This window comes from Somniosus microcephalus, chromosome 16 (assembly GCF_052327205.1).
Source record: "Somniosus microcephalus isolate GS21.2 chromosome 16, FLI_Smic_1.0, whole genome shotgun sequence".
Classification (NCBI taxonomy): Eukaryota; Metazoa; Chordata; class Chondrichthyes; order Squaliformes; family Somniosidae; genus Somniosus; species Somniosus microcephalus.
Genome location: NC_141002.1, coordinates 97,407,756 through 97,420,701, shown reverse-complemented (window position 1 = coordinate 97,420,701; position 12,946 = coordinate 97,407,756). Strand labels below are relative to the sequence as shown.

The window sequence follows — 12,946 nt, the reverse complement described above, 5'->3', positions numbered from 1 at the left end:
GCTACCGCAGAATTCCACCGATAGGCCCAGTAGCACCCACGCCAGCCGTGAGCTGACCCGCTCCTTACTGGACCTTAGGAAGGCTTCAATGAAAAAAGGTCATGTTAATCGATCTTATTTCCTACTTCCCCTAGCAGAGAGGTCTATAACCAAGGGGGCACACATTTAAAGTAATTGGTCGAAGGATTAGAGGGGAGTTGAGGAGAACTTTTTTCACCCAGAGGGTGGGTGGGGGTCTGGAACTCACTGCCTGAAAGGGTGGTAGAGGCAGAGACCCTCATCACATTTAAAAAGTACTTGGAGTGCCGTAACCTACAGGGCTACGGACCAAGAGCTGGAAAGTGGGATTAGGCTGGAGAGCTCTTTTTCGGCCGGCACAGACACGATGGGCCGAATAGCCTCCTTCTGGGCCGTAAATTTCTATGATCCCTGACAGATCAGTCACCCGTCAACGCATGACGCCATGCTCCCTAATAGAAGCAGGAAAACATTTTTTTGGCGCTTCCTTCTCCGACCCTTTCTGGGGTCTTGCGTGCCTCCTGTCGGAGTGGCATGGTACCGCTCCAATCTCTGCCCACACAGCGGGTGACCGTACAGTAGGTAGGCTTCCTACTCCGATTATGAGGACATACCATCTTGGAATCATCGAATGATGCAGCATAGAAGGAGGCCATTCGGCCCATCGTGCCTGTGCCGGCTCTTTCGAAGAGCAATCCAGTCAGTCCCACTCCCCGGCTCTTTCCCCATTGCCCTGTAAATGTTTTCCCTTCAAGTATTTCTCCAATTCCCTTTTGAAAGTTACTATTGAACCTGCTTCCACCACCTATCAGGCAGCGCATTCCAGATTGTAACAACTCACTGTGTTTAAAAAAGAATGTTTCTTCATGTCGCCTCTGGTTCTTTTGCCAATCACCTTAAATCTGTGACCTTCCTGTCACTGGAAACAGTTTCTCTTTATTTACTCTACTATCAAAACCCTTCATGATTTTGAACACCCCTATTAAATCTCCCCTTAACCTTCTCTGCTCTAAGGAGAACAATCCCGGCTTCTCGAATCTCTCCATATAACTGAAGTCCCTCATCCCTGGAACCATTCTAGTAAATTTCCTCTGCACCCTCTCCAAGGTCTTGACATCCTTCCTAAAGTGGGGTGACCAGAATTGAACACAATACTCCAGCTAGGGCCTAACCAGTGATTTGGGACAGAGTCAATGCCTGTGGTGGGCAGGCGTACAGATCCCTGCCTTTTCACACTTCCAGCGGCAGAGCGGGGACCCTAGGATTTCAGACCAAGTGTTGGAAACACCGGGAACATTTATCCGGGGCCCGGTCTATGATTTTCCGACATAGACCGACAGCGGGCGAGGAACCTAGGAAAAGTTCCAGGCAACCACTTGTAGCTCTGAACAGTCTGCTTCACTTTACCAGCCACATTTCTGTCAACCTTCAGCTGTAATCTTTTCCAAGCCGAAACTGTAAAAGTGCAGACAGTTTCCGCTAAATATTTAGAGCTTCACTAAGACTGGAAGCGCTGGAAGAAACCGCTTAAGATTTATAGGCAAGATAAAGAGTGTATATATCGATCTTAAGACTGTTTACAGATGATGTTAAAGGTGCCCGGTCTCTGTAAAACCGGCTTTGTTTTGGAAAGCTGGGACAGCTGCAAGTCATTTTAAAGGAGTACAATGACTGGTATACATTTGCCAAGCCGTGCCCTTTAAATTTAATTTGGTACTTAAAAAAAAAATTAGCGTATAACTGCAACAGCACTGAATGCATGTTGGGTCGAATCTTGCTGGAACGGGGCATCTCACGGCATACGCCGTTAGACTTTTTCCTATACACTTCGGTTTTGAAAATTCTTTGCGCCGTAACTTGCTGGGCGCGCGAACTGATAACTGTGCGGTGAGGGGAACCGGGCCGGGCGCCCAGAGAGGTTGACTGGCATTGCATTAAGAATTATCACGTCGTTAAAAGGGCACTTGCGCTCTTAAATCACCAGCCCTAACTTTCTGCGGCGAGTTTAACGGGCAATTAATGTGCTAATCCAGCAAGTTCTTCAAAATAACCGGGAAGTTGAGGGCGCGATACTGTTTGTGCGACGCAAGCGGCGGAGCGGGGTAAAGCGACCAGCAGGTTCTGGAGATTCGCGACTCACGGAGTACCTCTTCATCCCCTGAACTCACCGGCCGGTTTGTTCGTTAACAAAGGCGAGAAATGTTCACATGTCGTTATTTCTCCAGCAAGGCTTGGCCGGACGAATTCTCTGGCCGCCTTCTTTCTGAACAGTCTCGAGTTGTGACCGCTGAATGACGTTCCCTTGAAACGATGCTTGTTTGTCTGTCTTACAGTTCACGCTGCACGTTCTGGGGGAAATTGTGGTACACTTGGTGCAAGGGAAGGGCAGTCTGCCGTCGTGGGTGCTCCAGACTCTAATCAAACTTATTTTCTTGATGCTCAGCACTCTTCTGCTCGTCATTGTCCGAGTTCAGGTCATTCAATCCCAGCTGCCAGTTTTCACCAGGTAAAATGTGTTTGGCGTAATAACGTAACGTGACATGACGGGGGGGGGGGGGGGCGGGCGCGGGGGGTGAGTGTCCAAAACTAGGAGCCATAAATATAAAAAGTCAATACAGGAAACTTTCTGGTATCCGGCACGGACAGGACCGACCTGGTGCCGGTCCATCAACAATGCCGGATAACAGAACACTATAGTAAAAAATACGGAGCTCTGTAAAGTAACAAACCCTGTAGCTTAGCTTCAAAACAATCGGCACAAGTTGCAAGCGTCTGTGTAGCTTAGCAACAGCTTCAGCTACATGTTTGCACAGCCACAAATGGAGAAAAAAAGTAACTAAAAGTAAAAAAAGTTACCTGAACCGACTCCTGAATTTTGCCGGTGGATAGAGCGTTCCGGTTATTTAGTGGCCGGTTAATCGAAAGTTTCCTGTAATAATGAATCCAATAATGAATTCCTGAGAAACTCTTGTACCTAGAGAGTGGTTAGAATCTGGAACTCGCTACCACAGGGAGTAGATGAAGCAAATAACATAGATGCATTTAAGGGAAAACTAGATAAGTACGTGAGGGAGAAAGGAATAGAAGGATATGCTGATAGGGTGAGATGGAGTACGGGTGGGAGGAGGCTCGGGTGGAGCATAAACCAGCCGGGCGGAATGCTGTAAATTCTATATAACTTTCATCTGTGAAACATTCACTATTAAAAGCCCAGTGCTTGACTGAAGACACTGTGTTCAAACCTAAAATTAAATGTTTCCTATGATCATTGAGGATGTTTTAGGGAATGTTCTGTTTGTGACTGGAGGCACAGGGCTAGAAATTCTGATCAGCACTGTTCTCGTATAATGCTCAACACGCTCATATCAAATTCCCCTCTGTGCTACTTTGATGCACACGCCTGTGTTAAAATCTGTAGTTATATGACAACAGTGCCAGTCATAATTTATACCCGGCTACAGTACATCAATAAAAAAGACGCATTTTAACATCATGTTGCTAAGCTAAATTAGAAATGAAAGCGATCGCTTTGTGATCGCGGGCCAGCGGGTGGGGGTCTGTTAATGGACGGCGCACTGGCACAGGAAGCCCCCGCCATTTTCCAGTACGCGCTGGTGACAGGCAGGCTTCACTGCTACCTGTGCACACTTGCAGAGTTTCTGCTTTAGGTGTTGACAGTTCCACATCAAGGGCGAGAGTAGAGAAGAGAGGAGATCTAATTGAGGAATCGATAGGGTAGATAGACCGAAACTATTTCCTCTGGCGAGAGAGTCCAGAACAAGGGGGCACAACCTTAAAATTAGAGCTAGGCTGTTTGGGGGTGATGTCAGGAAGCACTTCCTCACCTAGCTCTGAGTCAGAAGGTTGTGGGTTCAAGTCCCACTCCAGAGACTTGAGCACAAAATCTAGGCTGACACTCCAGGGCAGTGCTGAGGGAGTGCTGCACTGTCGGAGGTGCCGTCTTCAGAGGACAGCCCTCTCAAGTGGACGTAAAAGATCCTATGTCACTATTCGAAGAAAAGCAGGGGAGTTCTCCCCGGTGCCCTGGCCAATATTTATCCCTCAATCAACATCACTAAAAAACAGATTATCTGGTCATTATCACATTTCAGTTTGTGGGAGCTTGCTGTGCGCAAATTGTCTGCTGCGTTTCCTACATTACAACAGTGACTACACTCCAAAAAGTACTTCATTGGCTGTAAAGCGCTTTGGGACATCTGGTGGTCATGAAAGGCGCTATAGAAATGCAAGTCTTTCTTTCTTAAGATTACATTTATAATGTGTTATATATTAATATATAAGTCTTGCCTTTTGGATTGTCAGGATAAAACTCTGACTTACCAGCAGCAAGACCGTGGGATATGCACTGATGCATTTAAAAATTTTTAAATAAAATGTACAACCATTTTTTGTGGTTTTAAAGAGACCACACAGGTGGTTAGAGAAGGACTTCAGTTTCTTTATGAAGAAGGAAAGACAAACTGGGTTGAAGGTTAAGCTTGTTTGGTCAGTAGGTGGTGCTCTAGAACTGCATACAGTTCTGGTCACCACATTACAGGAAGGATATGATTGCACTAGAGAGGGTGCAGAGGAGATTTACCAGGATGTTGCCAGGACTAGAGAATTTTAGCGATGAGGAAAGATTGGATAGGCTGGGGTTGGTTTCTTTGGAACAGAGGAGGCTGAGGGGAGACTTAATTGAGGTGTATAAAATTATGAGGGGCCCAGATAGAGTGGATAGGAAGGGCCTATTTCCCATAGCAGAGAGGCCAATAACCAGGGAACATAGATTTAAAGTAATTGGTAGAAGGATTAGAGGGGAGTTGAGGAGAACTTTTTTCACCCAGAGGGAGGTGGGGGTCTGGAACTCACTGCCTGAAAGGGTGGTAGAGGCAGAAACCCTCATCGCATTTAAAAAGTACTTGGATATGCACTTGAAGTGCCGTAACCTACAAGGATAGGGACCAAGAGCTGGAAAGTGGGATTAGGCTGGATAGCTCTTTGTTGACCGGCACAGACACGATGGGGCGAATGGCCTCCTTCTGTGCCATAAATTTCTACGATTCTAGATTCTCCAAATACAGTAGTACAGCTCACAAAGCAATGGTGCCTTCAAATTCACATGGGCCGAACGGAAGCCAGCTAAAGCAGCACACACATTTTTGCAAGTTGTTATCTCTCAATCTCAAATGCCCAAAACATTTTAAATATTTTAAACATACTGTCAGGCAGTGCAATCTTAATTTTTTTAATTGCTCGTACGGTCTTAAATGTCAGCTTGGCTCGTTTGCTAGTGCTCGCGTTTCTGAATCAGAAAGTTGTGGGTTCGTGCCCCACTCTAGGCTGATGCTCGAGAGGAGTGCTGCATTAACAGAGGTGCCGCTCTTTGCGCATGACCTGACCTGCCTGTTTAAGCGGGTGTCAAAAGATCCCGTGGCACCATTTGAAGAGATCAGTCAGTTCCTCTGGTGTCCCAAGTCAACATTTCCCTCTCAACCAACAGCCAAATAATAAATCAACAGGTCATTCACCTCACTGCTGTCGGCACTTTGTACTACAAAAAGTCATTGAATTTCATGAACACTTCTAGGTAATCGCACGTGTAACGCTCTGGAACGCTTCAAAGAGACACGATTCGGCCCGTAATTTCCGATAGGAGGCTTCCTGCGTGCGGAGGCCTCCTATTGGGGGGGGAACAAATCTACGCCCTTACCTGAGGGCTCCCGAGGTGCGGCCATTTCCGCTCCTAGGCCTCTGCACAGTCGGAATGCGCAGGGCCCAGGTATCCCCAGGGACGCAGGCGGTTCATAGAAACATAGAAACTAGGAGCAGGAGTAGGCCATTCGGCCCTTCGAGCCTGCTCCGCCATTCAACGAGATCATGGCTGATCATCCAAACCCTAGCACCCAGTCCCTACACCGACAGCCATCCCACCCAAGCCCTATCCCCGTAACCTCGCAAGCATCCCTGGGATCATGTGGGCCAGGCCAGCCAATGGGAGAAGGGAATCCCCCTGCATACTTTTGACAGACCCGTCAAAAGTATGAATGGGGATCACTGAATAAAGACACTAAAACATTAAATAAATGTGAAAAAAAAATCACTTTTTAAAATGAGTTCAAATTACATTAAATTAAATATTTTAAACAAAAATTTAATTTTTTGAAAAAAGTAATTAAAGTTTTTTACGGGGCTAAAAATAAACTGACCTTTTTTAAAAGTATTTTTAAAGTATAAATGAGTGGAAATTTTTTTTTTTACTTTTTAAATTCTTATGCTGGTAAAAGCAGGCCTTACCCCTGCTTTTACCAAGCGTAAGATTTTTAAGTGATTTCAGCGGGCGGAAGTTCTGCAGAAAGCGGAACTCTTTCCCCCCTCCCCCCGCAGAGGCCCTTCTCCAGGGCAGGCAGATTCCTGACGGATCAGGAAATGCTGGTTTTCAGCGCATGCGCTTCGCATGCCTGAAACCGGCATTTCCGATGTCCCTACGGGCGTGTAAATCGGAAAATACGGGCCGATAAGGCACTATCAGCCGTCTAGATTACAAGTTCTTTAACTCCCCCCCCCCCCAAACCATGTTATTAGGGCTCCAAGTGTTAGATAATGAGAAGAGATTACATAAGCTAGGCTTGTGTTCCCTGGAATATAGACGGTTAAGGGGTGATTTGATTGAGGTTTTTAGGATGTTGAAAGGAGTTGACAGGGTAGAGAGAGAGAAACCTTTCCCGCTGGTGGGGTGTCTAGGACAAGGGGACATAACCTTAAAATCGGAGCCAGGCCATTCAGGAGAGAAGTTAGGAAAGATTCCTTTGCGCAAAGGGTGGAAATCTCTTCCACAAAAGCAGTAGATGCTAACTCAATTAATAATTTTAAATCTGAGGTGGATAGATTTTTTACTAGCCAAGGGTATAAAAGGATATGGAGCCAAGGCAGGTGGATGGAGTTAAGATACAGATCAGCCATGATCTCATTGAATGGCGGAACAGGCTCGAGGGGCTGAATGGCCTCCTCCTGTTCCTATGTTCCTCGACCTCTCCTCCTTTAAGACGTTCCTTAAGTCCTTGTTGTTTGATCAAGCTATTGGGCACCTATCCTAATCTCTCCTTATGTGACCCGGTGTGAACTTTTGCCCGATAGCGCTCCTGCGAATTGCCTCGGGACATTTCGCTACGTTGTATAGGCGCTGTATAAATGTAAATTTTGTTATTGTATGGATAGACGTTGTCGTTAATAATTGAATTTTCTGTCGCAGGTTTGATAATCCAGCCGCTGTCAGTCCGAGCCCTGCAAGGCAGCTCACTTTCAACTACCTCTTGCCCTTGAATGGCTGGCTTCTCCTAAATCCGTCAGAATTGTGTTGCGACTGGACAATGGGCACTATCCCGCTCGTGGAATCGATCTTGGATATGCGAAACCTCGCCACAGTCATTTTCTACTTTTTAATGGCTCTGCTGATACATTATAGCCTTCGCTATCCTGGAGAATCATCCCGAGTTGTAATAATGGTAAGAGCAGGTACAGAAGCGAGCCTACTAATTGTATCATTTACTGTATAACCGGAAGCTTTTTTTTTGATAGAGTAACTAAGGAGAAACTGCTTCCATTGGCAGGTGGGTCGGTAAACAGAGGACACAGGTTTAAGATAATTGGCACTAGAACCAGGGGGGAGATGAGGAGAATTAACGGGCACTTGGCGAGGTTTAAGCTAATTAAGGAGAGCCAACACAGATTAGTAAAAGGCAGATCGTGTTTGACTAATTGAAATAAAGAATAGATTTGCCTTTCTAATCTGGGCTTTATTAACTTTAAAAACCCAGTAGCACATCTTTCAACACCAGTCTCCAACAATGACTAGAGAGAACTGAATTTAAGATGGCCACCACAAATCACCTGACATCCACTACCAATGAGTTTACAACATATATCGCAAGGTAGAAACAAACAACCAATTACAATACTTCTTACTAATACAGAGAACAACCACCCCATTCACCAATCACAATACTTCTTATTAAACATAGGAAATAATCACCACACTAATCTAATTGAATTTCTTGATGAAGTAACAGGATTGATGAAAGGAATGCAATGGATGTTGTCTTCGTGGATTTTCTGAAGGCATTTGACAAAGTACCCCATAGAAGGCTGGTTAACAAAATTGAGGCTCATGGAATAGGTGGGTCAGTGGCAGCTTGGATAAGGAATTGACTGTTTTGCAGACTGGAGGATGGTAGGCAGTGGTGTTCCCCAAGGGTCAGTGCTGGGGCCACTGCTTTTTTTTGATATATATAAATGATCTGGATATTGGAATTCAGAGTCGAATTTCTAAATTTGCCGTTGACACCAAACTTGAGGGTGTCGCAAACAGTGATGATGATATCAATCGACTGCAACAGGACATAGAAAGGCTAGCAGAATGGGCAGACAGGTGGCAGATGCAATTTAATACAGAGAAGTGTGAGGTGATGCATTTTGGCAGAAGGAACAGGGAGAGGCAATATACACTTAATGGCACAGTTTTAAAGAGTGTGCAGGGACAGAGGGACCTGGGAGTTAATGTGAATAGGTCCCTGAAGGTGGCAGGACGTATTGAGAGAGTGGTTAGCAAAGCATATGGGATCTTGGGTTTCATAAATAGAGGTATTGAGTACAAAAGTAGAGAAGTTACGCTGAACCTTTATAAAGCGCTGGTTAGGCCACAACTGGAGTATTGCGTCCAGTTCTGGTCACCACACTTTAGGAAGGATACGAAGGCCCTTGAGAGGGTGCAGAGGAGATTTACCAGAATGGTTCCGGGGATGGGGGATCTTAGCTACAAGGACAGGTTGGAGAAGCTGGATTTGTTTTCATTAGAGCAAAGGAGGTTGAGGGGTGATTTGATAGAGGTGTACAAGATTATGACGGGTTTGGATAGGCTAGACGGGGAAGGGCTGTTCCCACTAGTTGATGGTACAAGGACTAGGGGACACGGATTTAAGGTTTTGGGCAAGAGATACAGGGGGGATGTGAGGAAAAACTTTTTAACGCAGCGAGTGGTGAGGACCTGGAACTCGCTGCCGACGGAAGCGGTGGAAGTGGAGACACTCAATGTTTTCAAGGGGAGACTGGACAGGCACTTGAGGGAAATAAACTTGCAGGGCTACGGGGATAGAGCGGGGGAATGGGACTGACTGGATTGCTCTACAGAGAGCCGGCACGGACTCGATGGGCTGAATGGCCTCCTCCTGTGCCGTTATGACTCTAATTTTTTTTATGCAGCGAGTTGCTGTGATCTGGAACGCACTGCCTGAAAGGGCAGTGGAAGCAGATTCAATAGTAACTTTCAAAAGGGAATTGGATATATAATTGCAAAGGAAATATTTGCACGGCTGTGGGGAAAGAGCAGGGGGAGTGGGACTAATTGGATCGTTCTTTCAAAGAGCCGGCACAGGTATGATGGGCCAAATGGCCTCCTCCTGTGGTGTATGTTTCTGTGATACTGCTGCAAAATGCTTTTCATTCTACAGATTTGAAAATGCTGCTATTTTTCCATATATGGTTTTCAAAAAACTGCATTGTTTGAACAATTGGGTTATTTATCCATTCTTGTGACAGGCTGACACCTGTAAAGCAATTTAATACATTGTATAAGCTGTTTCTCTACTAAAGTTCTCTCAAAGCATTTATTAATTGCTCCATATAACTCCTCTAAGGTGCATTTTTAAATGGAATCCTCGCTAATGAGCTTAAATAAACCCTTTCATTGTATTAAAAAAAAATACTTTGCAAACATCTCCCTTAAGGCTGCAGTTAAACTGCAATTTGCTGTCACCGTGAACCAGTTTCAACAATGGCTTCCATTTCTATAGGAGCTTTTAACATCAACAAAATAGGTCCCAAGGCACTTTGATGAATAACTTTGTCAAACTGATACCAAACCAGTAAAGGAGGTTTTTGAAGGTGGCGAGCGAGGTGGAGTTCGGGCAAGAAATTCCAGAGAGGAGGCAGCCTACAGGCCCTCCCACCAAGAGCGAGGCAAAAGGAGGCGCATACAAAAAATGATTGGCAATAAAAGACCCTCTGGGCCATCCAGCTTGTCCCACGCAAATGCGATACCTTGTGTACAACGTTCCCCCTAAGGTGCGCGGCGCATGGGCGGGTATCTCTTCCAGCTTGTGAGCAGCCTGCGTGGGACCTCCCGATTGACGCGCAGCCTGAGCAAGTTTAAAGGGACCGCGCACAGAAAAAGAATTAGAGGGAACATTGCTTGTGTATCACACGACAGGAAACTCTTTGGTATCTGGCACCGACGGGACCGGGATGGTGCCGGTTGATTAAAAATTCCGGATGACGGAGAGGGTTATCTACCGAGGCTATTTTTAACAAACAAAGAGTCAGACTCCTGTTATTGAGGTGTTCGGACTTCCGATAGCGCCAAGAAGCCGAGTAGTGGCAGTTTGGAGAACTACCCCCACTGACTAACTCGGCCACCGCGGGAGACTCGGACTCGGCCACATTTCCGGTTATTGAGGTGTTGTTTTCGGAGTATGAATTTTGCCGGTTAATAGAGAATTCCGGATATTTAGGTGCCGTTTAAATGAGAGTTTCCTGTATATACCCCCCCTCCCCGCCAACGATGTTCCCTGTAATTTTTTTTTGGCCCTGCGCGGCCCTGTCAAAAATACCGCGCGTGCGGTACTGCCAGCAGGCCAACTGCGCGGGTTTCCTGGAGCATTGTGCGTCCGTGTACCTTGCAGGGAACACCGCTCCCCACCCCACCTCAAACCACGCGATCTCCTGGGAGAGGCGAAAAACCCAGATTTAAAAAAAACTCGGGCCATTTTGAGGGGGGAGGGGGAAATCTGGTCAATTCCTCTCCGACTCCCTTAGGCAGTCGAAACAAGTCCAGGAGTCCTCTCTGGTCCCCTGATTAATGCTGTGCGGTGCCTACCCTCCCTGCACAAGGTGATCTCCACCCCAAGCCAGAATCAGGTCCAGCTCTCGCTTGAAGGAATTCAGCGAATCGGCGCCCGCCACGCGAGCCTCCAAAGGAGCGGGGGGGCGAGAGGAGGGCATGGAGATGGGGTACTGCAAGGACTGGATAGAAGTAAAAGCAAGAAAGACTTGCATTTCTATAGCGCCTTTCACGACCACCGGACGTCCCAAAGCGCTTTACAGCCAGTGAAGTACTTTTTGAAGTGTAGTCACTGTTGTAATGTTGGGAAACACGCAGCCAATTTGCGCACAGCAAGCTCCCACAAACAGCAATGTGATAATGACCAGATAATCTGTTTTGTTATGTTGATTGAGGGATAAATATTGGCCCCAGGACTCCAGGGAGAACTCCTCTGTTCTTCTTTGAAATAGTGTCATGGGATCTTCTCCGCCCACCTGAGAGAGCAGATGGGGCCTTGGTTTAACATCTCATCCAAAAGACGGCACCTCCGACAGTGCAGCTCTCCCTCAGCACTGCACTGGAAGTGTCAGCCTTGATTTTTGTGCTCAAGTCCCTGGAGTGGGACTTGAACCCACAACCTTCTGACTCGGAGGGCAGTGTGCTACCCACCGAGCCCCAGCTGACTCTAAGCACGAGAGCTTCAGAGGATTGGGGAGGCCGTGAAAGCCAGTGAGGTCCGGGGCTGGTGATAGGCGAGCTGGATTTAGTTATAACCCAAATCTCTGAAGCCATACAAATGGTTGCTAAAGAAAATGGGAAAATTTACACGTGTGTACTAAGGAAAAGTGTTCTGAGGTTCAGGTTAAGGTACGTTGTTGGGACGAGATACAAGAAGCTTTGTGCTACACCTGACTGCGTTCTCTGAGCGACTCGGTGACTCCCCACGGTTGGCGGCCTGTGAATTGATTCTGGACACTGTGCAGAAATACAGGACCGAGATTTGCTAACTCTGGAATTCCCCCTCCAAGCTTTTTCGCCCCTCTTTGTTCTCAAAAACCTGATCAAAAACAAGCTGTCGGCCACCGCCCCCTCCTCCTAATCTCTCCCTCCGTGGCACGATTTCCATTCTCTGACTCTCTGTAAAGTACCTCGAGGCGTTTTGTTTGCTAGAGACCTATATAAATGAACAGAGGCCCAACCAGTCCCCATCCACCACCACCCTCCTCCGCCTGGCTGAACCTGTTCTCACATTGAACAACTTCTCCTTTGACACCGCTCACTTCCTCCAAATCAAAGGTGTTGCTATGGGAACCCGTATGGGTCCTAGCTATGCCTGCCTTCTCGTGGGATATGTGGGACATCCTTTGTTGCAGTCCTACTCAGGTCCCCTCCCTCACCTCTTTTTCCGGTACATTGATGACTGTATCGGTGCCGTTTCCTGCTCTCGCCCTGAACTAGAAAATTTCATTCACTTTGCTTCCAATTTCCACCCTTCCCTCACCTTCACATGGTCCATCTCCGACTCTTTCCTTCCCTTCCTCGACATCTCCCTCTCCGTCTCTGGGGATAGGTTATTGACAAACATTCACTACAAGCCACAGCTACCTGGACTACACTTCCTCCCACCCCGCTTCCTGTAAGGACTCTATTCCATTCTCCCAGTTTCTCCGTCTCCACCGCATCTGCTCTGACGATGCCACCTTCCATACCAGTACTTCCGACATGTCTTCCTTTTTCCTCAACCGAGGATTCCCCTCCACTGTGGCTGACACGGCCCTTGACCGTGTCCATTCTATCTCCCGCACTTCTGCCCTCACCCCTGCCCCTCCCTCCCGGAACCACGATAGAGTTCCCCTTGTCCTCACCTTTCACCCCACCAGCCTCCACATTCATCGGATCATCCTCTGCCATTTCCGCCACCTCCAGCGTGATCCCACCACCAAACACATCTTCCCCTCACCTCCCCTTTCAGCATTCCGAAGGGACCGCTCCCTCGGCGACATCCTGGTCCACTCCTCTATCACCCCCAACACCCCTTCCCCTTCGCCCGGC

General features: G+C 47.1%; 1 protein-coding gene across 3 annotated transcripts in view; it reads left to right on the top strand.

The window, feature by feature from the left end:
* Positions 1 to 12,946, top strand: part of tmtc3 (transmembrane O-mannosyltransferase targeting cadherins 3) — a 92,362-nt gene that overhangs the window by 37,295 nt on the left and 42,121 nt on the right. For all 3 annotated transcript variants that reach the window (XM_086009497.1, XM_086009499.1, XM_086009498.1), the window contains 2 exons: positions 2,352 to 2,524; positions 7,271 to 7,523. In XM_086009497.1, coding sequence (XP_085865623.1) covers positions 2,352 to 2,524; positions 7,271 to 7,523 — 426 coding nt within the window. The remainder of the gene's footprint in view (positions 1 to 2,351; positions 2,525 to 7,270; positions 7,524 to 12,946) is intronic.